The sequence below is a fragment of the Coffea arabica genome, chromosome 2e, assembly GCF_036785885.1.
Source record: "Coffea arabica cultivar ET-39 chromosome 2e, Coffea Arabica ET-39 HiFi, whole genome shotgun sequence".
NCBI lineage: Eukaryota > Viridiplantae > Streptophyta > Magnoliopsida > Gentianales > Rubiaceae > Coffea > Coffea arabica.
Window position 1 is genome coordinate 75,353,172 of NC_092313.1, and position 25,885 is coordinate 75,379,056.

Consider the following 25,885-nt stretch of genomic DNA (forward strand, 5'->3'; position numbering starts at 1 on the left):
CCCCGACAATTCTTGCAAGCTTTTGTTCGTTTGTATTTTTTTGGTTGAATATTGGTGACATTCTTTTTTTTTTTCTTTCTTACAAATCTCATTAAAAACTACAAGATAAATCAATTTACTCGATGTTCAAATCGAACTCGACTTAATAAGACTTCATTCAAATTTGGTTTGCTAATTAGTCAAACCAAACTTGTTTGAATAGTGTTCTTTTCTGGTAAAGGTAGGTGATCAGAATAAGGTTGGTCCTATCTTTAGCTGGTTCTTTTCTGGTAATCCATGGCTGGAGGGTTCAGTTGGAAAGTGCTTTACTCAAATGAGGTTAAATTCTACACTTGCCTTGTTATTAAGACTAACTTTCTTTCCAGGGAATTTTCTCGTTGTTAATGTTTGCACATCCATAAAAACGTCCACATTCACATGCTAGCGTAAAATAAGTACTTTTCTTGGAAAAGACGGAACATATGAACATCTCAATCAAATTAGACGATGATATTGAAGAACTAATTAATGATAATGAATTAATAGAAATTAATAAATTTGCAAAAATAGAAGAAATCTCCTCAGATGAAAGAAGTTAACTGAGTCTCGAGTGAAGATTGGCCGAGATCATGGGCTTAATAGCCTAGTTGTCTCCTCATTTAAAACAAGTCACACACGTGCAGATACCCATAAGTTGACGGGACACTACTTCGCAGAAAAACAAACAAGACAAGGAACTCTAAACGAGGTTAAACAAGTCTAACACCTCATTATTCAACCTTATTTAATTATTCTAATAAGTTTGAAATTTTGTTCAAGTATGATTTATTTACTACTCGAGCAGAACTTGAACGAGTTTTTATCGAGCAGCCAAACTCAAATAGCTTGTCCTTTTTACACATAAATTTCACTTTATATGCTAATCGAGCCGAATTCGAGCTGAACTTGAAAGTCCACCAAACACAAATTACCATTCAAGTTTGGTTTGATTAACTGAAGAACCATATTCAAACGAGTTCTTACTGAATCGAACTCGATTCGAGTATCGAACAGAACAGTTTGGCTCATCTAGAACAGCCCCAATTTCCAAAGCTGTGGTGATAAGATAATGATGCATTTTTCTGTTTTTAATCTGACGCTTCAAGTTTCAGAAATGCACGGCGAGGAGGTGCAAAGCTGGACTTCACCTACAGTAATATGTAAAGTACGAAGCAATGTCTTTTCACAGAGCTCGATATACCTTAATGCAGCAGGGATGCGCATATTGTTTGACATCTTACATCTACAAAAGCAGACGAAGTAAAAGACAGGATTAATTGATAATTGGCTTGATTTCATCCCCATTGATTAATTGATAGGTGATAAGCTATATATGTACAGGAGCCAACATCTGTCAAAGCCAGAAACAAGCAAGCTTCATACCAGCAAATGCTAATCAGATCACACAGCCAGGAATTCTCTTCAGTAAAATGTCAAGCCACCAACTATTCATTCAAAGCTTATATTTTTTTTAAGAAAGAAAAAAATAGAAACATCCATTCCATAGCAGCATCACAATAAGTAAATATTGACAAACTCTACAGTTTTCAAGGAAACAGGATCAGTAACACTTGAAGCCAAAGAGCACCTTGTACGGGAGACTCCAACTTCTGTCTCTCTCTCTCTCTCTCTCTACCACAACTTCTCATCATCGTCATCACCAACACTGCATTTCAGCACTATGCCATCCCCATCTTAATGCTCCGTGGAGGTGCTGGCCCTAATAAGAGAACCCCGTCTTTGACCACCCACAATCACATCTTTAAACCGAGCTAAGGACCCCATCACCCTGCCCATCCTCTGTCACATGGAAAATGAAAAAAAAAAAGTAAATTATCAAAACTATGCAAGAAAGCAAGTTAGGTGGAAGTACTTAAAAGGTTTTTTATTAAAAAAAAAATTTACACATATAAACGATGGATGCATCACCTATATGGCAATATCTAACACAGTTTCTTAACACTCATAACCAACCTATGTTAGGTACTATGACTACAGCCCTAAAATTGGTAACTTCGAGGAAGTTTTGGATCGTCCTGCTTCAGAAAGAACTGCATTTACAAACACCCCATTTTTTCCTTCAGGTCCTTGATCCAACAAAAGCAAACCAGAAAAATCAACCCAATATCCCTCTTGGCTTTCCTCCTAAATGATGACTGCACAAGCAACATCAGAAAAGGCAGAAACAGCTGTGCTTTTTCCACCAAGAAGCCCAAATAAAAATCCAACAATCTTGTTTCATATGATATTGCATACTATAAGATTCTATAATGACTGTAAGACATGCAAATAAAACACAAGAAAGACTTCTTATGCACCAATGAAATGTACAGTTGCAGGATAAGCGCAACATTGCTAGAGTGAACAAATCCAAAGCCAATACCGTTCACAGCCAATATACAACTAAATAAAAAAAGACGTTACCATTGCCAGATTTAAACACACCCGTTATTTAGCTCCGTATGGTGCTACAGACCTATTCCTCAAAGTCTGCTTAGTCAGAGTGCATTGCATAATATGTTTCTTAATAACTACCATTATAGATCTGTACAAGCAAGTTTATAACATAACTGCATACTCATACGACAGAAGTAGGGGGAAAAAGTACATTCTCTATCCATAAATTCCAATAATGAGATGGTAAACTAGCACCATACCTCATTGCTGATGCTGAATTGCCACTTAAGTTGCAAAACTTGCCATCGCTCTTGCTGCCACTGCTGACCCAGTATTACAAGACCCATAACAGCTGCAGCAATGAATACTGACCAAAATGTGTTAGCCTCTTTAGCATGGGCGTAAAAAGAAGCAGCCCGCCTCTTCCACCAAGCTCCACAGGGAAGGTCTGATTCATCATATTCTTCATCAGTTGGTTTGGATAAGTCTGAATCTAATCCATGGTCATAAGGTTCCTCTATTTCAGTAATTTCCGTGTCCTCGTCCACATTAGCAGCTCTGCCTATCACCCTTTCACTATGGAAGGAACTAAATGTCTCACTATTATAAAGACTCTGCTCCTTGTCTACCAAATTCAACCCTTGGAATGCAGTACCTTCTTCATATTCTGTACCACCAACAGGAAGTATGTTACCCTTTTCATCAAAAAATTGAATTCCTGGAAATTCATCTGGCACGGTCAATCCTTTGGTATTCATCATTGCTTGTTCCTTTGTTTTGGGCTGAATCTCTTCATCTCCAACTGATTGATAACCAGCATCCTCATTCCCCTGTACACTGCAGATTTCATTACGTTCAGTTTCCAATGGCAGATTCTCATGCTGACTTGGCGGAAAGACAAAGTGACCAGACATAAACAATGCTCGAGAAGTTTCTGCAGCTTCATCTTCTGCAGCAGGATTACCATTCTCATCATCAGTTACATTGACTTGGTCTGAATTAGGAGCAGCAGCATACGTTGATGCTGTAAGTGACACAACTTCCCACTCATTTCCACGAGCAGCAGGTTCCTCCTTCTCCTCGTTATCTGCCATCTAATTCAACTTTTGAGCTCCACAAACTGCATTTTCACCCTTTAAATGAGTAAAGACATGAAAGATAAATCTGTGCCTCTGGAATCTTAAAAGTTTTAGCAGTTCAAACCATAAATCCTTTAACTCTGTAATGCTGAAATAAGATGCAGTGATTTGCACTCTTACACATTAGTATTAGTGTTAAATACGAAGCCCAAAGAGAAATGAATTTCCATGGTGATTCAGTTAAAGATCTTTACCAGGAAAAGCAGAATCAGGCATCTGAAGATATTGATTCAAAATCATAAACTTTGCCCTGATTCAGAAACCCAGAGTAACAAATATTTCCCCTCAATTTGATATTACAATTGTTTTACCGAACATAACCCAAAAAAGAAAAAAAAAACCAGTATAGATTCTAACTTAACCACCAGGTTTCACCCTTTTGAAACAACAATTTATCACAAAACAAATACACCCCCCCCCCCCACAACAACCCCCAAATATTCACTTCCACAAAATCAAGCATACATATCGAACTTAGCACTCTGCACATAGCACGCTAAAACTGTCAAATAACACTAATACATCAAAGATTCACTTCCCACAGAGTTAAAATAAATAGAGATTTAGTAAAAATTACTCCAACCATACCTCAACAAATCCTTTAACCCTAGGCCACACACATAATTACGTACGAAACAAGTTTCACTAAAAAAAAGTGAAAAAGAACGCCGAGATCCAAATCATAATCCGAATCAACCAAAAAAAACGCCAAACTAATAAGAAATAAGAAAAAAAAAGAGCAAAAATTGGAATACTAGAGTGAATATTATACAATTACGCGACAAATGATAATAATAATTGGGAAAAAAAAAAACTTACAGGAGAAGTGAAGGGAAAGAAGGATAGATGACGACGATCGGTGACGATAACGGAGGAATCGTTGTCCTGTGATAGAATAATTGAAAACTGCCTCAGTGAATGAACTTTGGAGAAAGAGAGAACTGTTTTATATAGTGATTGGTAGTGAGTGGGGGAGTCTTTTGGTAATGGCATAGTAGCGACCAAAAACAGTGGATTTTTTTTTTTTTTCCTTTTCTACTCCTTATAAGATATACAATTCTTATGGTTATTTAATAAGCAATTAATTTCTTATGAACTGATCGATATATAGAGGCAAATCCACATGTTTTAGAAGTCCGCCTACAATTTTTTGGCAAAAGGGCTCAGTACGGGAATTTCATGCAATTCAATTCGATTGTTATACTTTTTATATTATTTTATGTATAATTATATTCGATTTTTATATTTTTCATATTACTTAGTTTACAATTACATTTAGAAATAAAAGTGATATATAAAAATAAAATATTTGATATATATTTAGTACGATATTATAATATATTCGTACACAAAAAATTTGAACACAGCACATACAATATAATCAGATAAAATTGCACAAAATACAATCGCATTGATTCCTTATCCAATTTTTTGCATGATTTTTTTTTTTTTGTGAGCTGACCTATAGCAAAGTGAATCTCCAGACAAAATATTATACACGATATTATGTACATATAGCTTGATTGATTAATAATAGCTTGATTGATGTTAGTGAATCTTCTTCTTCTTCTTCTTCTTTTGTCCTTTGATATGAAAATTTGAGAAATTTATCTCACAATTCTCGTTCAATGTTGCTAGTGCAAATTTTCAGGCCTCGTCAAAGTGCCAAAGATGGAAGTTTCTTCATGGGTGACCATGATGGTTTTCTTGAAGACGTGCTATGCTACGAATCCGAAGCAATGATTAGGACTTGGTACATTCAAACTTTCTGCCTCTCCGCAGCATTTAAAATTATCACGACTTATACCAAGTCATAGTTGCCTGATTATACATCATTAAATACTCAAAATAAGATTAAATACGACCATCTTTCTTCTTTTAATGTTTTAATACACTGTATAAACGGTTTTGATTGTACTTTGCAAGTTAGTTTAATTCACAAGAATTGATCACTTTTGTACTAAAGATTATGTACTCAAATTTTGCTATTAATTTTTCACAAAAATCCATATGTTCAAATTTTGCTATCAATATGAAAGCACCGCATTGACGATTTTGTTAAAACTTTTTTTTTTGTCGCAACGATAGGATTTCTATAATCTAAACTAGCCTAATCTAAGGGGGAGAAAGAGGAGATTCGATATAAATGAAAACTCCATCGAAAATGGTCAACGAAAACCGTCTTGGCGATTTTGTTAAAAGTTGATTGAAGAAAAACTCAAAAAACAAGGAGCAATTTCCCGCGTTAGCCGGGATCATATGTGCAATGGGGAATGGGAAGTTGGGAACAAGTGGTGCCCTGCTGTTACGGTTGCTCGTTCATAGAGAGAAGTATCTCGTGTTACGCAATTACCTATTGGTATTGTCAGCTTAACTATTAATTAAAGTGTGCATAGTTGAGTATTGGTGCTATGCAGATTTCTAAATAGCAATCCAAACACCTTTTTGCCAGCCATAAGTTTTCCAATCTCCCATATTAAAAAAAATCATCTTTTTACCTCTTCACTCCTTCCCAAAGATCATCATCATTGGGCCGAATACAAATTAGTCTCACCGCAAGGTGGGGGATAAATTATCAATTTTGTGTTCGTTCGCTTCCTATTGGAGGTTGGTCCAACTGAGACGAGATTTAACAAAAATTGAACCATCGTAAGATAGACGGGTGCACAACGCATTCGTATGAATTTTAAAAAAATCACATGTATAATAGCATATTGATGAAAGATAAGATTTAAATTTTTTACCTTCCATCCCATAATTCATAATTTATGCAGTAGCCAACTCCTCCAAAGTAAGTTGATTCTTTTGATGCAACTTGGAACCAAGCAAAATGTTCACTCCAAGCGCAATACTTGGGATACAAGTACTCTGGATTCGGGTGTTCCAGGCGAACGATGTCGTTTGTTGTTGAGAAAAGTAGGCCGTTGCCACTTGCCCTGAGTCGTGTGGCGGGCAATACAACAGGAGAGAAATGCTCCAATCATTATCCGTCTGAAGTCTAAGCAAAACAAGCTTGGAAGGAAGCAGAGAGAGAGAGAGAGAGAGAAATGGGGGATTTGTACGCTTTGGACTTTGATGGCGTCCTCTGTGATAGCTGTGGAGAGAGCTCTCTTTCTGCTGTTAAGGTTACCCAACCCTCTTACCTTTTTTTTCTATCTTTTGAAAAAAAACATCCTTTTTTAGATTAGGACTTTTGATTATCTCCATTTCATCACTGGTTCTTCCAGGCTGCTAAGGTGAGATGGCCTAGTCTCTTCAACGGCGTTGATTCGTCAACTGAGGAGTGGATTGTTGATCAGATGCAAATAGTAATTCTTTTTCTTCAACCCTTTCAAATTAGCTTTCCATTTCTGCTCGGTTGATTTACCTTTACTATTGTAAGGAGGAGGACGAAAATTCAAAATTAGCTGGTGACAAACCAATGTGATACTTCCTTTTGGCTTATTCGTATGTACCTTAGTTCACTAACAATTGCTTTTCATTGTTTTTGTATCTGCTAAATGTTTATATTGCTCGGATAATATGTGAAAGTCTAGAATATTTGTACTGCTAATTATAGCTTCAACTTCTGTCTGATTGAAGGTTCTTGATTAAACTAAGCAGTTTCAAGCACCATCTATCGGTCTATCCTATAAACGCTTTCTATTGTAAAGGATCCTGTGATTCTGAATGCAAATTTACCAGTGGTTGAGGCTGTATCCTAGCAAGTCCTGACGTTTGTTGGACCGATTCGCGCTGATGAAATTTTGTTGGGGTTGAAGATTCTGGGTGTAGTAGAGTCATAGATTAAGTACCTGCCATTGGCCTTCAGCAGGTTATCCATAGTTCTGGGTATCCTTAACAACATATAGTGTAGTGTTGGATTTTTGACATGCTGGTTTTTAGAGAGTTCTTCTCACCACGTACCCTTTTCAACCCTAGTTTAGTTCTATGACTTTTGTTCAACACCAGCATTCAATCTTAGTTTGCTAATAACTTCTAAAACCTTTTTGGTTACTTGTGCTCTTAAACTTGAATTTCTGCAATGTGCCACTGCACTTTGATAAACTGTTATCCTGTGGCGCAACAGCATGCAGAAATCAGCACCCTGTTCCACCAATGGCAATTTAGCGCTGCTGAAATGGTTGGACCATTTTTTTTTCTTTTTTGGCCTACAAATCTCTTACAACTCCAAGCCCTCTCTTTTTTCCTTGTTTGAAGTGTGAAATTATTGTATCAACAGGATCGCCAAAAGTCAGATGCACCACCAATTATGATGACAATTATAATTGATTGGCATCCTTTTTTATAGTTGCTTCATGATTTTATTTGCATTGGATGCTTGTGTAAGCATATGTTTATCAACAGGATCGCCAAAAGTCAGATACACCACCAATTATGATGACAATTGTAATTGATTTGCATCCTTTTTTATAGTTGCTTCATGATTTTATTTGCATTGGATGCTTGTGTAAGCATATATTTATACATTTCTTAAAGTTATTTTCTTTGTTTTGTACTTTTTCCTGTTCTGTCTTGTACTTTGACCCAGCAGGATAACAACTAGTTCGTATGTCAAAGCTGCATAAGTAGAAGCTATATTTACTTCAAAGTTGTCTGATATTAAAGCATAAACTAATATATGAAAAAAATATTGGGTGAAACTCTGAGACATATTTAATGGGGGGCCATCTGTAACAGTATACCTGTCAATGCATTGCAGGTTAGACCAGTGGTAGAAACTGGATATGAGAATGTTTTACTTGTGAGGCTGCTGTTGGAGATGGCAAATCCTTCCATTCGCAAGTCCTCAGTGAGTGCTTAGAATGAAAGCATTCGTGGTATTTTAAAAGGAGAAACTTAGTTTGTCAATTTCATTATTGCATCTATCTGGACCTAATATTTATGGCTAACTGTACAAGGTTGCAGAGGGACTTACAGTAGAGGGAATTCTGGAAAACTGGTCAAAGATAAAGCCTATTATCATGGAAGAATGGGATGAAAAGAGGGATCCTCTGATAGATCTTTTTGGTAAGATCAGGGATGAATGGATGGACAATGATTTGGCCACTTGGATTGGTGCTAATAGGTAAATTTGCATTTCATGTTTTTAGGACAAATCTCGACTGATATATGCTCTTATTAGCGCTTAGAATTCCTAGGACTTGATATTGTAACTTTCCATATATGGTGTGTTTGCATACACCAGGGCTGCTATCTGCTCCCATACATTACAACATGTGACTAAAAAAGAACATATATGTGTGTGTGTTTGTAATTGGTAAGCACAACAGAAATCTCTGCAACAATGAACGTATGTCCAACTAGCCTTCTCCTTAAACATAATCGGGAGTCCAAAAAAAAAGGTGAAAGAAAAGTTGCTCTCATATGTGTCTAAGCAAAGCTTATTCTATTGCTGAATTCATTTTTACTCCCAAATTTCAGAAAACTTCAGTTTCACTTCAAGGAAAATTTTAAAATAATAGGTACAGGACAGGTGTGAAACCTATCTTAAGAGCTACTGTTACTTGTCACTTGCCAAACATTGAGAAAGATCCGATTCTTCATATTCATAAAATTGTCAGAAATAGTGTTCACATGATACTGTTAGAGTTCTAAAGCACCTTAACAAGCAAGTTCTTGAAGAAGAAGCAAACTGGCCTCAGCATGTTCATTTGTTAAACAACTGTGAGCTTAAGCTGTTACTTAAGTTCCATGGTCAATTTCCCTGTGAGTGAATTTAATCCCAATCGCTTGAAACCAATGCATGACTAGCTAGAACTGTTTTCAACTACTATCTTATATTTTTGTGAGATGGTTTATCAGTGGTAAATACTTCTGCTGCAGGTTTTATCCTGGTGTTCCCGATGCATTAAAGTTTGCAAGTTCAACGGTCTACATTGTCACTACCAAACAGGTTTCTTCCCCAACCTTGAATTGGAAATAACCACTACAAAGCTCAGATGTGGGAAATTCAAAAAGTTTATTGCTGATTTTGTTTGTTTATGAGTCTTTCTTATTCTTACTTTCACTTCTACAATTCTCTTCTCATCACTCTGTCTTCAGAGCCGTTTTGCAGGTGCATTACTTCGAGAGCTTGCAGGGGTAACTATTCCACAGGAAAGAATCTTTGGTCTAGGGACTGGGTAAGCGTTCTACAAAGCTAATAATATTGGTGAAAGCAATATGCCAATTCTCTTAATCCAAGATATGAGTAGTATAAAGTTGCCTTGATATAAAATTTGCCTGAGTTTTCTTTTGTCCTCAGCCCAAAAGTAGAAGTGCTGAAGCAGCTTCAAAATATGCCAGAGCACCAGGGTCTGACATTGCAGTAAGATATTTGGCTGATTGTAAATGTTATTAGCAATCTTTTTGAGCTGTACAACCCTTTTTTTTGGGTGACTCATTGTTCTTAACTTGATCAGCTTTGTAGAAGACCGGCTAGCTACACTGAAGAATGTCATCAAAGAGCCAGAATTGGACAACTGGAACCTGTATCTAGGTGAAAATCTTTGTCAGTTTTTTCTTTATGTTCCTTGCGTTTACCTCTTCATTGGCTGGTTATGTTGGCCTGGTTGTGAATCAAATTCATGTGAAGCAGGAGACTGGGGATACAACACCCAAAAAGAAAGGGAAGAAGCTGCAAGCATACCCAGAATTCACATACTTCAGCTCTCTGACTTCAGCAAGAAGTTAAAATGATTATATATTCCTCCATAATGCATTGGTTATGAGGAGAGAGCGCTTCCAAAATTTTGGTGATAGATAATAATTAAATTTTTGAGAAGCAATTTCCATCACTACTTCTCTTGTGGTGGCTGAGTTATATCAATTGTAACCATTTTTTTAGATTATTAATTGACTAGGCCATCGGAGCTTTGATAGATACAGAAACTTCTTAATCAAATCATCTCTGATATATTTGTCCACACAATATATGATATCTCTGTGTTCATATACTTGTTAGAAAGAGCTTCACGTACTTCAGTCATGGTTGCTATCCGATTGATGCAGAAGATTATGAATTCATGGACACAGGATTACTTGTTTGTAGAGTAAACAAAGCTACCTCTGAGGTCATTGAGATGTAAACTTCTGAAATGAAGAAATCAGGCAAGCATATGTAATTGCTGTATGACTATCCTTTTGAAGGTAATGGTAGGAAGTTTACAAACTACCAGTACAACCTTTCAGGTAGAAGAGTCATAAGCTCGTCATGAGAACTTCCTGAAAGGCTACAATCAGCTGCTAAGAGTCAAAAAAAAGTGCATAGCAGATCCCTTTGTGATCATAGCTCGCTGTGCTTGTCATGGTCTTCACCACTTTTCTCGCTCTGGTGCTTGCTGAAAACCTCGTCGAAAGAAGGATCACCAGGTCGCCGGAAAAACTGATCTCCTATCTTAACTTCATATGCGTCTGGTTGACTTAATATAAATTCTTTCAACTGCAATCATAGACAAAACAAGAAATCAATTTCTTGAACCTGATCTTCTACTTTCTATGTAGACAAGAATAAAATGCAAACAAAACCAGACAGTACTAGTAATAATCACCAACCTTTTAACAGGTGAGATATTATCATATTAGAAAAGGAGAGCGGCAAGAAACTAACCTCAATGGCGTCTTGACCTTTTTCCATTGTGAACATAATGGTACTGACATCAACTCCCATGAAATTTGCCTCAATTCCTCCGGTCCTTGCCACCTTACTCCATTTCATTGCAATTTCAGATACCACATCCTTCAAGATTAAAAAAAAAATTAAATGAGCAAAATTAATTAAAACCCCCTTGAAAACCTCAATCATGAATGATTCCAAAAAGAATAAAAAAAGATTTGGCACGATGATGAAATTGTTCAAACAAGTTGCGTACAGGGGTCCGACGAGGGCCGATTCGGAGCTTGGCGAAGCCGAAAACGGGTCCGGTTTGGCGCTTCAGCATTTCAGACTGCATTTCCGCGACGTCCATATTGGAGAAATCGTCAGGGGGCGGATCGAATTGGGGTCTTGTGGTGGATTTCTTTTTGCCCCATTCTTTCCAGGCCTCGTCCTCCTCGTCATCAACGACGTCGTCGAGGTTGTCCGTGACGTGGATTCTCCGCTTTGCTCCCTCGGCTAATCGGTAAAATCCCCCGGTTCCGGTGGCAATCAGGAGGACGAAAATGAGAGCTAAAGTGCCGCTGAATCCAATCTGCGCCATGTTAATAACAATCACTTTGTTTGGATTGCTAAATCCGATTGAGAAATATATTCACAAAAAACTTAAACGAAAAATCACAATCCAAACAATCTTGATGCTTTCCGGCTAAAAATGCAGGGTAGATTATTAGAGTAGAGGAAAATTAGCTGAACTGCATTTGGATTCTAAATAGTACTCCCAACTGTTAACTGAACTCCAATTCTACCTTCGAACTTTTACTGATTCATTCAGACGAAAAGCTGAAATAAAAACAATTTTAGGCCCATGTAAGTAGTTTTTAGGAATATACGAAATTACTGGAAAACGCCCAGACGTCGCCGGGATTTGGGCCAACTTTGTCAAAAGGTTTCACCCGATAACACGACCATAACAATTCAGCTTTTAATCACCGTTGTTTAATGTTGAATTTTTTTTTTTATAATTATTTGTAATATAGTAGGTGCATTTAAAAAAAAAAATAAGAAATAGTACAACTTTTGGGAGACGTCAATGCAGGGCCAGAGGCTCATTAGCTCTTTTAGAGGGTGTAACAAAGCGAGGAATCGACATTATGCAGACATCCAGGCCCAAAAGCTCATTTACAGTGTGTGGCCAAGGGGACTCCTGGAATTAATAAGATGTGTTTGATAAAATTTAAGTCTAAATATTGAATCTAAAATTTGAAATCTATTAAATTGCTAAATACTGAATATAATACAAGTGAGTATATATCATGTTAAGTGATAAGTGAATAGTTCATCACTTATTTTTTGGGAGCAGGTTTTGCCAAAAAAATTCAGTACCACTTAATTAATTTAGATGTTCAATTTTTTGTTATCAAACGCGTCTAAAAGTGTTAAGATTTGAATATATTAAATTTAAGTGCTGAATTGAATTATGAAGCAGGTCCTAAGCCTGGATTTGAACTGTCATTTTACTCAAAAAAAGTTAAACGTTTTTTGTGAATATATACTTCAATTATCTTTTCATCTTACATACATTAAATTATTACATGATATTTTTTCTATAAAAACTTCAAAAAAAAAATTAGCAATTCAAAGGGCTCTGAGCTTCTTCCTAATTTTGCCCAATGATCAGCACAAACATTTTCCTCACGACAGACATGAGTTTTGTTTTGTGTGATGTGATAACGCTGGTCAGGTTCGATGGATTGCGCCGCCGTCTTTACCTGTTCTGCAAATCCGCCCCCGCTCTCTCTCTGGCTCCAACATACGTGAGATGTATGAGTACTAGGTCAATTTCTCTGTTCTTTCTCAGCAAGGAAATCCATTTGACTAGTTTCTTGCAGGAGTTATTGATTATTTAAGTGGAGGACATGCTGATATTATACAACATGGCAAAGAATTACATTTAGCAAGAACAACAGGGCGGTTTTGAAGTGAGGGAAGCCGCCTCGTTTTACAAAATTTCCCCTCGTCTCCTGCCCCGCTCTAGCCCCATTCCTTGTCGCGAGGCCGGCACTCGCCCCCATTATCATTCCTAATTACATCGACTTATCATAAAATAAGTGGCCGCTTTTTCTTGCCTTAGCCAAACGGCATCAATCATCTCCCCCGTTTCACTTGGTACAGAAAAAGGCAGAAAATTTAACTTTAGAAATAAGAGGACATAATTTGCTGGTCGAAGACCATGGCAGCCCGCCTTTACTTGGCTTACAAAAGGGACAGGTTGTCCACATACTACAGGGACAGGTCGCTTGGGTATTTCCCCATCCTTTCGCAAATCATTCGAGCGGCCTTATCTTGGTTATGGGCTATCTTAACCCAGAAAAGAAAGGGAAATCTTGTACTATTTAAGTGCTTTTTATACTTTATTTATGTGTACTATGAATCTGTTAGTTTAAAAAAAAAAAGGAATACGTAGTGGAAGCATATATATAAATTGACACCCGTTATTGAGAAATTCTCAACCGGGACAATTTGAATAATCAAACAAATTCAAGGCACAAAATCTTCAAGGAAGAACAAGCTGTGACAAAGAAGCAAGAAAGGGATGAGAAGCAAAATGAGATGTTTCTATCATGACTCAAAAGCCAATCCTCACAGTACAAGCAACGGTAGCCTGACATATACGCATACAGAGGTTCTAACTCTTTTTAAGTCCGCTGAAGGAAACTTAACAACTCGAAAAAGGAAAATAATTCAAAATCTTACTCACGTTTCGCTAAATGAATTTTTTCATACTTTATTTTTAAAATAGTAACATTACGTCCCTTATAAAATCAAGTTGATAAAATTGAATTACAATTTAATTTTTTGACTACTTTTTACCCCGAATTCATCATGTAACTCACGTATGATGATTTTTTTAAGAGTAAAAAGATTAGATTCCATTTGTAATTAAATGAATGACCTGTTCCATATTTATTTTTGCCTCTAAAACAAGTAAGATCTGATCCAAATTATATTCATTTATCCTCTATGAAAGCGGAATCTGATTCAATTCATATTCATTTTTTACCACTACAAGGGTAAAATCTGACATTTTTGTAATTAAAAAATTATTGCATACGGACCAACTTAGTGATTTTCATGCTAAAAAGTGATTTGAATTTTGGATTAGAGCTAAATTTTGTTAACTTAAATTTGTAAGGAAAGTAAAGTTAAAATTTTAAAAGTAAAAGATAAAAAAGTTTATTTAACAAAATATAGAGACGTTTCAAACGATTTTCACTTTGAAAAACGCTAACCGCCACTCCACTAGAATCCATTAACCGGCTCTGAAATTTTAAGTTACTTGGACCAGTACAAGTTTGCACTGCAAGGGGATGTGGAACTACACAACACTAGGTAACCAAACCTTGCACGATATGCTATCAACTGAAAAAATTAACCTTGCAACCAAATTTAACCAATCAAATAGCTTGGTTTAAAATTTTGCTAACACAATCTAATCTGGAGCAGATTTCCTGGCTTGTCCTGGTTGAAATTTACAGCCATCCGACTACAAACACAGATTCCAACTTTGGTTGAACGTCTTTCCATTGGAGCAGGGTTGCCTATCCATTCAAAACTGTTGAAGAAAGAAAACCCCGAAGTGTTGTTGATTGAAAATGTGAACAATCAATCTGTCTCTTCAAGGAAGAAAAAAAAAAGAAGCTTATCAAATCTTGAAGATAAATACATAATAGAATAAACCCAATCCTCTCAAATATCTTAGATACACACCTTGAATTTTGTGCTTTTATTTTTTTTTTTATCGAAACGGTAGGATCATTTCATTCAATATAACAAGAAAATTACAAGTGCGAGCAAAGGCTCGAGAATACTGTACAACTAGTGCTCAGTAGCACTGAGGAAAGTCCATTCCTCATCCACAATAATGCCTAAGGCATGAGAACTTAACATTTTACTTCTTACTATGCTTTCTTTCTTAACCAAACAAAACAAGCACATGCGAAACAACTTTTGCATGTTCAAAATGTCATCTATCAAGGTGGCTAATCTACTGTTGGACGGGCTCTTGTACTTTAGCTGTCGCAACAGTTCTTGGTTGTGGGAGTGAATCTTGATTCTACTCCAATGCAGCTCTAGAGCTTTGCACAACACCAGCTTAATGGCCACTGCTTCATCTATAGCTTTATCCCCCAGACTTCTTTCTTTAAGTGCCCATTCTGCAAGTCTGATGCTTGGATGTCTTGTAGCTGTAACTCCAATCCCCAGTGAGACCTGGTCATACTGACTTGTTGTAGCCACGTCCAAAATAATGGTGCCTTCTTCTGCCTGCCCCTGATGATGCTTTACATTGTTGGAAGTTGTTTCTTCTGGGCTCTGGCTGGTTTTAGAGTTCCAGCTTTCCTCTTGCTCGAGCCATTCCTTCTGAGCTTTCCCAATTGTCCTAGCTGGTACAACACTGCTTATATTTTCAAATTCCTTCTTATTCCTATCTTTCCACACTTGCCATAAGATGTTTGCAGTCAAGCCAATATGCTCCATCCCCTTTGGCCTTTCCCTTGCCTCTGAGATTCTTACCCACCATCGTTTGAAGTCACCTTGTTGGTCTACCGCCCCATCCCATTGTAGTGGTGCTACCTTCCATACCTCCTGAGTGTGTTGGCATTTAAGCAAAAGATGTTCCACTGTTTCCTGCTCTTCCCCACAGATTCTACACACTGGATCTCCCAATCCTGTCTTCCTGTAAATAGCTGCTCTTACTGGTAATGCCCCTGTTAAGCATTTCCAAATGAAAATCTTAATCTTATGTTTGATGTTGAGCTTCCAAAGGGTGTTCCACATTTGTCTAACTTGTTGACTGCCATCTTTAATACTTGGCCCTGCTCCTTCTGCTTTTTCCATCTCTGCCTTAGCACTCTCCTCCACTTGAAATTTATATCCTGAACTGACCGTGTATGATCCCCCTGCATTGTGTTGCCAATAATAGCTGTCCTCCCTGTCCGTTAGGCTTATGGGTATGTTTAGGATTTTCTCAGCATCACTTTGATGAAAGTTCTGAAGAATGGTGACTCTATTCCATTTGTGATGGCTGATTAACTCATGAACCATCTTCAGCTCCCTGCTCAGTGGATTGGATGAGGTTGGTTTACCTGAGCTAGATCCAGGAATCCACCTGTGGTCCCATATTCTTGTACTCCTCCCATTGCCTATCCGTCTGATCACCCCTTTGTCCATCAAGCTCCTAGCTCCTAATAATCCTTGCCATATCCAGGAAGAATTTTTGTGGATCTTGCAAGTTAAGATTGATCCCTTGGGGAAGTATCGTGCTCTCATCACTTTGCTTAACAGAAGGTTTGGTTTAGTGAGTATCCTCCAAATCTGCTTACCTAGCAATGCCTTATTGAAGGCTTCAATGTCTCTAAATCCTAGGCCTCCTGCATTCCTCTTCATTGACAGTTTCTTCCAAGAAAGCCAGTGCAATTTGTTTTTGCCATTAGAATCCCCCCACCAATAATTGGCCATCAGTGAGCTAATATCCTTGCATAACTTCCTTGGTAGTTTGAAAACAGACATGGCGTAGGTTGGCATAGCCATTGAGACTGCCTTAAGCATCACTTCCTTGTGCTTCCATCTTAAGAATTTTGTGCTTTTATGGTCGTAGTAAAATGTACATTATAGGTAAACATGTCAATTGGTAGGATTTAAATTAGATCCTTTACTCCAGATCCAGACACATTAAATTTAGTTGAACCCAAATCCATATTCAAACCTATACCCTCATGGGTCTGAAAAAATAAGTCCAAAGCTACACACCCTCCTGGATCTGGGTACCCAATGGATACTGTTGTATTTTTCTAAAAAAACTAAATTAAAAAAATATATTTACATATATGGATTTCAAAAAATATAAACATCATTCAATTTTTATTTTCAAATAATAAAATTAATATTTAAGAAATTGAATGCAATATTAGGAACTCAATTATTTATCGACTGCTTTGATTTATTTTTAAAACTTCAACTGTATCGATATCCAATCTTTCATTTATTTGTCTTTACTTATTCTCCTTTTTCTAAAAAAATTTGTGCTAATTATAGTGACAACTAGGATTAACTTGAAAATAGAAAACAATCATAAATCCAATGACCATAGAATATTAGTATATTATTAAATAAATGAATAAATATATATAATTTAATTATATATGTGGGTCTAGGTAGGGCCTATATGGATTTGAATTTGAATATAGATCATAAAAAATCAAACCCTACCTAGATCCATAACTCTTTTACAGAGTCTGGATTTAGATAGAGTCTAGACGTTTGATATTAAATCTAAACCTTATCCAAATATACTGGGTCTAGATTGAATTTGGATAAAATCCGATCAATTGACATGTCTAATTGTAGGTAGGACTTGAAACAAAACATAGATTTCAATCTAGCGATGGCGTTTGAACCACGCTGCTGCTGCTACCCTTCAGTTAAAAGTTACATCCTCAAAATCCCAGTTTAATTAGTAGAGATATTAGTCATGTGATATTAGTGAGGAGATATTAGTCAGCTTAGTTAGCAGAGATATTAGTTAAATGATAATAAAATCTAATTTTCAAACTTTCTCTTTTTTGCTTCCTCTTGTAAAATTTAGAGTCTCCTTTAAACCAAAAAATAAATAACTAAATAAAATTTATTATAATGCAAAATAACACACTGTTCGGCAATCGGAATGAAATAGGATATGCCTTTCTTTTCAATTGGGCAAAGAACAAAAATTTAAATTGGCCTTTGGCAAATCCTGCCGGCGAAGGTGCACGCATTTCTTTTTAACCAAACGAAACGTCAATCAGGCATCTTGGACCCGCGCCTCCGCTTCACATTCCCCGGCCAAAGTAGCCAAAAGATGAAAACAGTAGGCATCCTCACGTTCAATGAAAGTAGACAGGGAAGAGAACTGAGAACCACCCCACCCACATATAAGTCCTGGCAAGTTAGCCTAACATTCTCTCACCTTCAAAATTTGACATAAAAAACCATCAATGATGAGAGCTTGAAGAGATTAAAAGCGTGTTGATAAAATAACATCAGCTGGATGATTTAGAATTACCTTTGGTCAAGCATAACTTTTCCTTCTTTTCTTTCCTCTCTTTTTTTTTATTTTTATTTTAAATATACAGCAAGTCACGTGAATAAGAAAGTGGTTTTAATCATGGAAAATTACCCAAATTTTTACAAATGATTTTTCTCGAGCGTTCACGCTTGCACGCACTCACACACACACACACACACATATATCTAGTGTACTTCAAATAACAGCTAGGTATGCTGCAATAATCTTCCCCTAGTGCTAATATTATCTCCATTTTGCGTATATATAATTACTAAGACTGTTTCCTCCAAAAAAAAAAAAAAAAGAAATTGAGATTGTTCGAAGACACTCTCGTAGCAAGGACAAAATCTCCTATTAGAAAAAGGTTATTTCAATAATAACTAGGGATGTAAATTAATCAAGTTATTTGACTCGAACTCGCGAGTAGTTTGATAAAAGGCTCAACTCAAATTTAATATTAACCGAATTCAAGTCGAGTTCGAACTATTTGACAAGGTAATCGAAACTCGAGTACTTGTTGAATCTTATTGAGTAATGTATTTAAAATATAATTCTTAATTATTTATTATAAATGTATAAATTTTTGCTAAAAACCTAAACTTGAAAACTCGATTGAGTTTGATTTGATCAAATTCAATCTAGAATAAGGTAAAATAAGTTTGAACTTGAACTTGACATCGACTTTGAAGAACTCAACAAGCTCGAACTTGAGCTCAAATATTTTTACTATCCAAACACGACTCGACTCGATAGCAGCACTAATCACGACATTTATAATTATGCTGCGTCCATCTATCCGAACGATTTGACCCAACCTATCGGGCAGGACTGCCATGTAATAAATCCAGGAGGACTCATTTACAATTATACGTTGCGTCCATCTACCTGTGAAAGTACACTACTCATCCGGCTGCTGGACTGCCATATGTATTGTAGGCTCCAACGACGGTTGATAGTATTTTTCTTGCCTTATAAAAAGGAGCCCAAATCCTTCTTTACATTCTCCACCGCTCGGACAAAGTTCAGAACTATTAGATAATAGTTAACAGTAGCCAACCTTCACTTCAACAATGGCAGCTTTAAGCAGCCTCTTCAAGAGAAAATCCTCAAATCCCTTTAATGGCCTTATCAGAAGTTGCAGGCTGTTCTCCACTGAAACTTTACTTGATAATTGTCCATCTTTCGCCCAGAGATTGAGAGATCTGCCCAAAGATTTTCCAGGGACCAGCATCAGAAAAGAGGCTTCTCAGGTAAAATTCCTTTCTCCTGCCATAAGTTTCTTGGTTCCTTTCTTCTGTTAGCATCCGTTTAACTTTCATTCAGGGGCTTTGCTTCAGCTTTAGTTACTTGAACAGTTTCAGAACTTTATCTCTTTATTCCATTTCCGGGCAATCAGTAGTGGTGATTAACTTGAATAGATCACAAACTAATAGCTCAAACAGCTCATCATTTACCATGTTCAAAATTTTTTTTCTTCTTTCTTTAATTACACCATTTTTTCTAATCATTTACGTACATGGTTTTCATTGTGCTCTTGGCTTTTTGGACAGCTAAAGTGATAGTTAGTTCACTACTTCCAAAAAGTACTTACACAGCATCACGCATATTCGAGTTCATGTTTCTTAATTTTCATGTGTGTACCTTGGAAAAATGTTTCAAACCTATTTTTGGGTGGCAGATTGATCGATGTATTATATGCCATCCTCTATTAATTCATGAATCCTTCATTGTGGAAAGGAAAATCACAGATTACTATTAACCATTAGTTTTAAAAATTATATAGGTATTTTAATGCTTATTTTTACACATTTTTATCAAGTAATGCTTAAGATAGTTTTATACGCATCTATCATTAATGGGATCTTTATGGAAAATTTTTTTTTTTTTTGGTTTAGTTAATAAAATATAAAAGGTCTGTACTAGATGCCATGTCATTAGTCATTATGGGACGTGGGACATAATAATTAAAATAATCTTTTGGTTGTCGGGATTAACATATAATTAGCACATGCCCACTTGTGCTAATTTAAAGGTTGTGTTAGTGGATTATATATTTTTTTAATAGCTTAGGTTGGGTCTTTAATAGGGATAGTTTCTCACATGAGGATGGATTTCACAATTAAATTAAGTCCATACTATTATCTGTTTATACCACTGACAGAGACATTTATGGTTCATGAATCTCATGATTAAATACAAACCAGTGGACATCAAAAAAATCTACAGACTAGTGGTGTTTCACTTTTTATTGCACGCTTCCACAATTTATATTGGAATTTGGAAGGAAGGAAGGACGGGGGAAAAGCTAAAACAGATAGATTATTTCAATTGCGATCGCTTTTTCGTCAATTAAATCAGATACAAGCTTTAATTTTCAGTTATGCATATGTTTTGCGTAATATGGCCTTTTTTTTTATTACCCCACAAAAAAAAAAAAAAAAAAGTTACTACAAAGAGTTTGCTCTTTGATTTTGACTTTCAGGGCACTTCATTCCTTTGCAAGTTCCATACAAGATTTTGGAATGGATCTAACTGTTGTGTGTCAAATTGTCTCTGTCTCAGCTGATTGGGAGAACACCAATTGTTTATCTGAACAGAGTTACAGAAGGCTGTGGTGCTTACATAGCGGCTAAGCAAGAAATGTTTCAGCCAACTGCAAGCATTAAAGACAGGCAACCAGCTAGTTTCTCAATTTCCAGGTTTTCGCCTTTTATGAGTTCATCTTATCAACTGCTGAAATCTGCCTTGCGTTTTTCTTCAGACCAGCATTTGCTATGATCGCCGATGCAGAAAAGAAAGGCTTGATCTCACCTGGAGAGGTTAGATAAAGAAAAATTGTTCACGTATTATTTTCGTTGTAATTGATATATGTGACTCTTTGTGTGGTTCTTTATGGCTTGTCTGTTGATCTTGACATTCAGACAACACTGATTGAGCCCACATCCGGAAATATGGGGATTAGTATGGCATTTATAGCAGCCTTGAAAGGTTACAAGATGGTTTTGACAATGCCCTCTTATACCAGCTTAGAGAGAAGAGTGACTATGAGAACATTTGGAGCTGAGTTAATCCTCACGGACCCAACCAAAGGCATGGGAGGAACAGTTAAGAAAGCTTACCAGCTGTTGGAGAAGACTCCCAATGCTTTTATGCTTCAACAATTTTCTAATCCTGCAAATACCCAGGTTTATTACATATTCATCGCGTACCCTTTTTTTTTTTTTTTTTTGGTTCATTTTTCCTGAATTGCTTGTTTGTTGGTAGAGAATGCTATTTCAATTGCCATGCTTTACCCATCTCTCGACTGAAACAGGTGCATTTTGAGACAACTGGTCCTGAGATATGGGAGGACACGAACGGTAAAGTTGACATATTTGTCATGGGAATTGGAAGTGGAGGTACTGTCTCCGGTGTTGGCCAGTATCTCAAGTCCAAAAATCCTGATGTCAAGGTAAAAACATAGACCTTTCTAAGTACCCTCTGGTTCAAATAAATCCTTAATTCCCAACTATCTGCTTTCGTAGATATACGGAGTCGAGCCTACTGAAAGCAATGTCTTGAATGGCGGCAAACCAGGTAATGGTCCTGTGTATATACTTTTAATCAAATTTACCATTTATTTCTTCTGTTGCCTCAGTCATCCCAGATAAAGTAGTATTATTTTGTCCTCTTGATTGGTTTGCAATGATGCCAGCTGTAAAATTCTAATGCAATCTTCATCTGGCATCTTAGCAACTGAATATGATATCCATACACAATCCAAAGTCAGCTTGTTTGAAACTTTGTATGTAGGTCCTCATCATATCACTGGTAATGGGGTTGGATTCAAACCTGATATCCTTGACATGGATGTAATGGAACAAGTTCTCATGGTGAGCACAGTGCCCTTAAGTCGGTTCATACTATTTCATCTTTCCCTCATTCAGCCAGGATGAGTCTCAAAATTGCTGTTCTATTGTTGCAGGTGTCCAGTGAAGAAGCCGTAATCATGGCTAGAGAGTTGGCATTGAAGGAAGGGCTTATGGTAATATTTCATCTAAACTATTTCTTTTCACCGCGAATCTTAGTTGCCAGGGACATTTTGGTGGCGATACGCATACGCATACGTAATCTCATCTCACTTGCGATAAACTTCTGGTTGATGTAGGTTGGGATATCATCAGGGGCGAATACCGTTGCAGCACTACAGCTTGCACAGAAACCAGAAAACAAAGGCAAACTCATTGTGGTATGAAGAAGATCACTAAACTCTGGTCTTAATTTGTTGCCATCATTGTTCTCTCTTTTTTTGACTTAAACCCGAGTTTTATTTTCCTTGTCTATGAATCGTTTGCTTTGGCTGAATTTCAGACCGTACATCCAAGTTTCGGAGAGCGTTACCTGTCATCTGTCCTGTTTGAGGAGCTCAGGAAAGAGGCTGAAAATATGCAACCTGTTCCAGTTGATTAATGTTCCACGTTACAGTCTCTTGTAGCAGATATCCTGCAGATACAGGTTCCAGTCTTCCGGATATGTCGAGTTCGGGTTTATATTTATGAACCAAAACACAGTTACTACACAGTTCTTGCAGCTCAACCATTTGTGAACTTCAAAATCTAGTATCAGCCTTTTGAGGTTTTTTTTTTTTTTTTAAAAAAAAAACATTTTGGAAATTTTATTCATGAATTGTAATCATCAAGATATGATGTATTTTTGCTGCGTGAATCTGCTTGCAATATTTCGTGGTGTTAAAATATTTGAAAAATAAAAATGAAAAGAGTGAGAATGTGCTAATTCGGGCTCTAGTCTCCTCTCTTTTGGGCTTGACAATCGTTCTTGGTAGTTTTGAAAATATTTTAGTTTTTGGCCCCATTGAATCATAAAGTAAATCAAGCTATACAAATCACCAAGTGTTTTTTCTTCTTTTTTTTTTCAGTTACTTACTTCCCGTGGTCTAGCTGTAGTGGAAATTTATTTTGTCAAAGTGAACCTTTTAAACCCCATTTTAGTGCCAGATGTAAACCCGTTCGTTATATAGGATACTTCATCTTTTATTTTACTTGATCCCTACAGATTCAAGGCAATATTCAAAGCGTAACAATAACAAAAATTTATTTTTTATACTAAATTAAAATCTAAAAAACTTTTAAGAAGTATTTTTGGTATCCAAATTTATGAAAATGAATTATATAAAAAATGGTTCAATAGAATATGTTAATTATTTTCAACACCGGGTTAATTTTTAACTATAAGTTACATGTTTCGATCCCTCAAAATAAAAAAAAATAAAAAAAAAAGGTACTATGGGATCACAAGAAAAATTTATGCAGATTTACCTTTATGAATAATTTCAAGTCAAATTTTAGTTATATGTTATAGGTCAATATCTAATAATAACATGCATAAAATAATTCGATCCGTCAAAAATTTATACAAAGGCAAATCCTACACCTGTGTATTAATAACAGCACCAAATTGGAATTCTTGGAAGCTAGTTATAAGATAAAGACCATTACTGCGTGATTAAAAGCAGTGCATACAGAAGATACAATTTAATTAAGAACGGGACAGCAAATATAACAAGTTCCGACCTTAGCTCAGTTGGCAGAGCGGAGGACTGTAGTTTGATGGCTGTCATCCTTAGGTCGCTGGTTCGAATCCGGCAGGTCGGATGTTTTTGCCATTTTTTCCCTTTTACCATTTTTGCTCTCCCCATCTTGAATGATAGAAAGTTAATCTAATGGCTTAATTTTGCTACTTTAGCATTGCACGTAGAAAGTTTATTAATCCAATGGGTTAATTTTGCTTGTTTTTCCTTCTTCCCTATCTTTTTCCTTTTTCCTTTTTTTCTCCCTATCTTGAATAATAGAAAGTTAATCCAATGGCATAATTTTGATACTTTAGCATTGCACGTAGAAAGTTAATTAATCCAATGGCTTAATTTTGCTACTTCAGCACTGCATGTAGAAAGTTAATACTATGGCTTGATTTTAGTACTTTAGCATTGCATGTAAAACTATAATCTTGTTTTACCTTAGTAGCTATTTTTTTTTCTCCCTTCTTCAAATAATAGAAAGTTAATCCTACCCTATTTCAAATAATAGAAAGTTAATCCTATGGCTTAATTTAAGTACTTTAGCTTTGCATGTAATGCCATAATCTGGTTTTACCTTAGTAGCAGTCCCCACGTTACAAGTAATTTGTATTTGATCACGTTTCCAATCTCATTTTTGATAGAATTTGATTGGTTACCACTTACTTTTTTGCAAAGTTTTTTCTTTTTTTGGAAACTAAAGTTGGCCATTGCCATCATGGTCTGCACCTCAACTCTTAGTTGCTTGAGGACCAATGGCATTGCTGCGAGGGAAGTTCCAGTTGCTCCCTGTTGAAATAATTGTCGTTTTGCAAACTTAGAAGATATGGCACAGTTAATTATATGTTATCACGTTGACAATGTGATGATTGGAATAAAATCCTTTGCCAACTTATAATACCATAAATGCACACTAATCTTACTTTATTAAGCAAGTTAGGTTCCGTTTGATAAAACTGAATCTGAATTCTGAAGTCTGAATTCTGAAATCTGAATACTGAAACAATTAATTTGCTGAATTTTAAGCACTGAAAAAAATATATGAATGTCTGAATTTTAATGTTAAACCTATTTATACTATTTGATAAATATTTATAGCTGAATGCTTAATAAGTTTAATTTGACAATTTTGCCCTTATATCCTTTCATTCAAAAAAGAAATAGAATCTATGATTTAATTAGTTTAAAATTGTTAGGTATGAAAATGACAATATTTATTTTTAAAATTAATATAAAATTTGAAATATATTATATGAGGAGTATGGAGAAGATGTGAAAGTCATTAGAAAGGGAGAAAAGAGAAACTAAAATTCGTCAGATAGAGAATATTATATTGTTTAATTAGATAAGAATTTTGAACATAATTAACAAACAAGGGTAGATTTGGTAGATAAGATAAGGTAGCTGAAGTAATTCTATTGATTCTTATCAGAATTAAGCATTCAGTTAGGATTCTTGTGCTGAAAAAAATACACACAGGTTCAGCATTGCTTAACAAATTCAGCAAATAGATTTTCATTTATCAAACACTCAAAACATCTGAATGTCTGAAAAAATTCAGATTCAGCACTTTTTTATGTTATCAAACAGACCCTTAGTAAATAATGCTCATATCGTTATGGTCTTGATAGTGATATGAACTTATTCAACACAAAAAAGGTATCTTCAAATCATTTTTTTTTATGTAATTTAATTTCAATAGAAGATAAGATAATTAGAAAAACAAAGTGCAATTTTTCGTAGTTGATGAAAATTGTACAAGTGCCTCATGAGCCTATGAGATAATTTGAGCTTCTCTTTACTACATTCCAAAAGTTTCCTTCATCTTTCTATGGACCAATTTCATAGTAGTTAGTTTAATTTGCACATTGTACATGAATTCTACTTTTGCCAAATCTTTAAAACATTTTTCTACCTCTTTTTCTTTTTACTTCTTAACCTCCACTTCTTGTTAAAGCGAGGCGAAAAAGAGAGAGGAACAGTTGAATATATAAGATGAAGAGTTGTAATGGAGTTAGGATGGTAGTGGAGTAGATGGGGGAAGGATCAACTATGATGAAACTTCATTCCAAGGCAAT

At 35.9% G+C, this 25,885-nt stretch overlaps 4 protein-coding genes and 1 non-coding gene across 9 annotated transcripts; 3 read left to right on the forward strand and 2 right to left on the reverse strand.

Moving 5' to 3' along the window:
* Window positions 1–1,370: 1,370 nt before the first annotated feature.
* LOC113733199 (ATG8-interacting protein 2) lies at window positions 1,371–4,513 on the reverse strand. 2 transcript variants are annotated; one of them, XM_027259418.2, is made up of 3 exons: window positions 4,374–4,513; window positions 2,676–3,535; window positions 1,371–1,818 (listed from the first exon to the last, which is right to left on the reverse strand). In XM_027259418.2, exons 2-3 carry the CDS (start codon window positions 3,507–3,509, stop codon window positions 1,714–1,716), a joined length of 939 nt encoding a protein of 312 aa, XP_027115219.1. In that variant the 5' UTR covers window positions 3,510–3,535; window positions 4,374–4,513; the 3' UTR covers window positions 1,371–1,713. The 2 variants fall into 2 exon arrangements, with proteins under 2 accessions (XP_027115219.1, XP_027115220.1); XM_027259419.2 differs by having other exon boundaries at window positions 2,676–3,548; window positions 4,374–4,511.
* A 1,895-nt stretch (window positions 4,514–6,408) lies between these two features.
* On the forward strand, window positions 6,409–10,469 carry LOC113733200 (uncharacterized). 2 transcript variants are annotated; one of them, XM_027259420.2, is made up of 9 exons: window positions 6,409–6,679; window positions 6,782–6,862; window positions 8,257–8,346; window positions 8,456–8,622; window positions 9,381–9,450; window positions 9,600–9,679; window positions 9,802–9,864; window positions 9,959–10,035; window positions 10,132–10,469. In XM_027259420.2, the coding sequence occupies exons 1-9, from the start codon at window positions 6,602–6,604 to the stop codon at window positions 10,233–10,235; spliced, it is 810 nt and encodes a 269-aa protein (XP_027115221.1). In that variant the 5' UTR covers window positions 6,409–6,601; the 3' UTR covers window positions 10,236–10,469. The 2 variants fall into 2 exon arrangements, with proteins under 2 accessions (XP_027115221.1, XP_027115223.1); XM_027259422.2 differs by having other exon boundaries at window positions 6,428–6,679; window positions 10,135–10,469.
* A 165-nt stretch (window positions 10,470–10,634) lies between these two features.
* LOC113733201 (uncharacterized) lies at window positions 10,635–11,933 on the reverse strand. The gene is made up of 3 exons (XM_027259423.2): window positions 11,408–11,933; window positions 11,146–11,274; window positions 10,635–10,977 (listed from the first exon to the last, which is right to left on the reverse strand). The coding sequence occupies exons 1-3, from the start codon at window positions 11,732–11,734 to the stop codon at window positions 10,822–10,824; spliced, it is 612 nt and encodes a 203-aa protein (XP_027115224.2). The 5' UTR covers window positions 11,735–11,933; the 3' UTR covers window positions 10,635–10,821.
* A 7,236-nt stretch (window positions 11,934–19,169) lies between these two features.
* Window positions 19,170–23,044, forward strand: LOC113733202 (bifunctional L-3-cyanoalanine synthase/cysteine synthase 1, mitochondrial). Of its 3 annotated transcripts, none has more exons than XM_027259424.2 (10): window positions 19,170–19,485; window positions 20,798–20,907; window positions 20,997–21,054; window positions 21,157–21,420; window positions 21,549–21,686; window positions 21,760–21,811; window positions 22,028–22,107; window positions 22,200–22,259; window positions 22,383–22,463; window positions 22,586–23,044. In XM_027259424.2, the coding sequence occupies exons 1-10, from the start codon at window positions 19,306–19,308 to the stop codon at window positions 22,682–22,684; spliced, it is 1,122 nt and encodes a 373-aa protein (XP_027115225.2). In that variant the 5' UTR covers window positions 19,170–19,305; the 3' UTR covers window positions 22,685–23,044. The 3 variants fall into 3 exon arrangements, with proteins under 3 accessions (XP_027115225.2, XP_071937275.1, XP_027115226.2); XM_072081174.1 differs by having other exon boundaries at window positions 19,171–19,485; window positions 21,157–21,339; XM_027259425.2 differs by lacking the exon at window positions 19,170–19,485 and adding an exon at window positions 20,494–20,612.
* A 756-nt stretch (window positions 23,045–23,800) lies between these two features.
* TRNAY-GUA (transfer RNA tyrosine (anticodon GUA)) lies at window positions 23,801–23,886 on the forward strand. The gene is given in 2 exon segments: window positions 23,801–23,837; window positions 23,851–23,886. It is a non-coding gene; the product is annotated as a tRNA-Tyr (tRNA).
* Window positions 23,887–25,885: the final 1,999 nt, after the last annotated feature.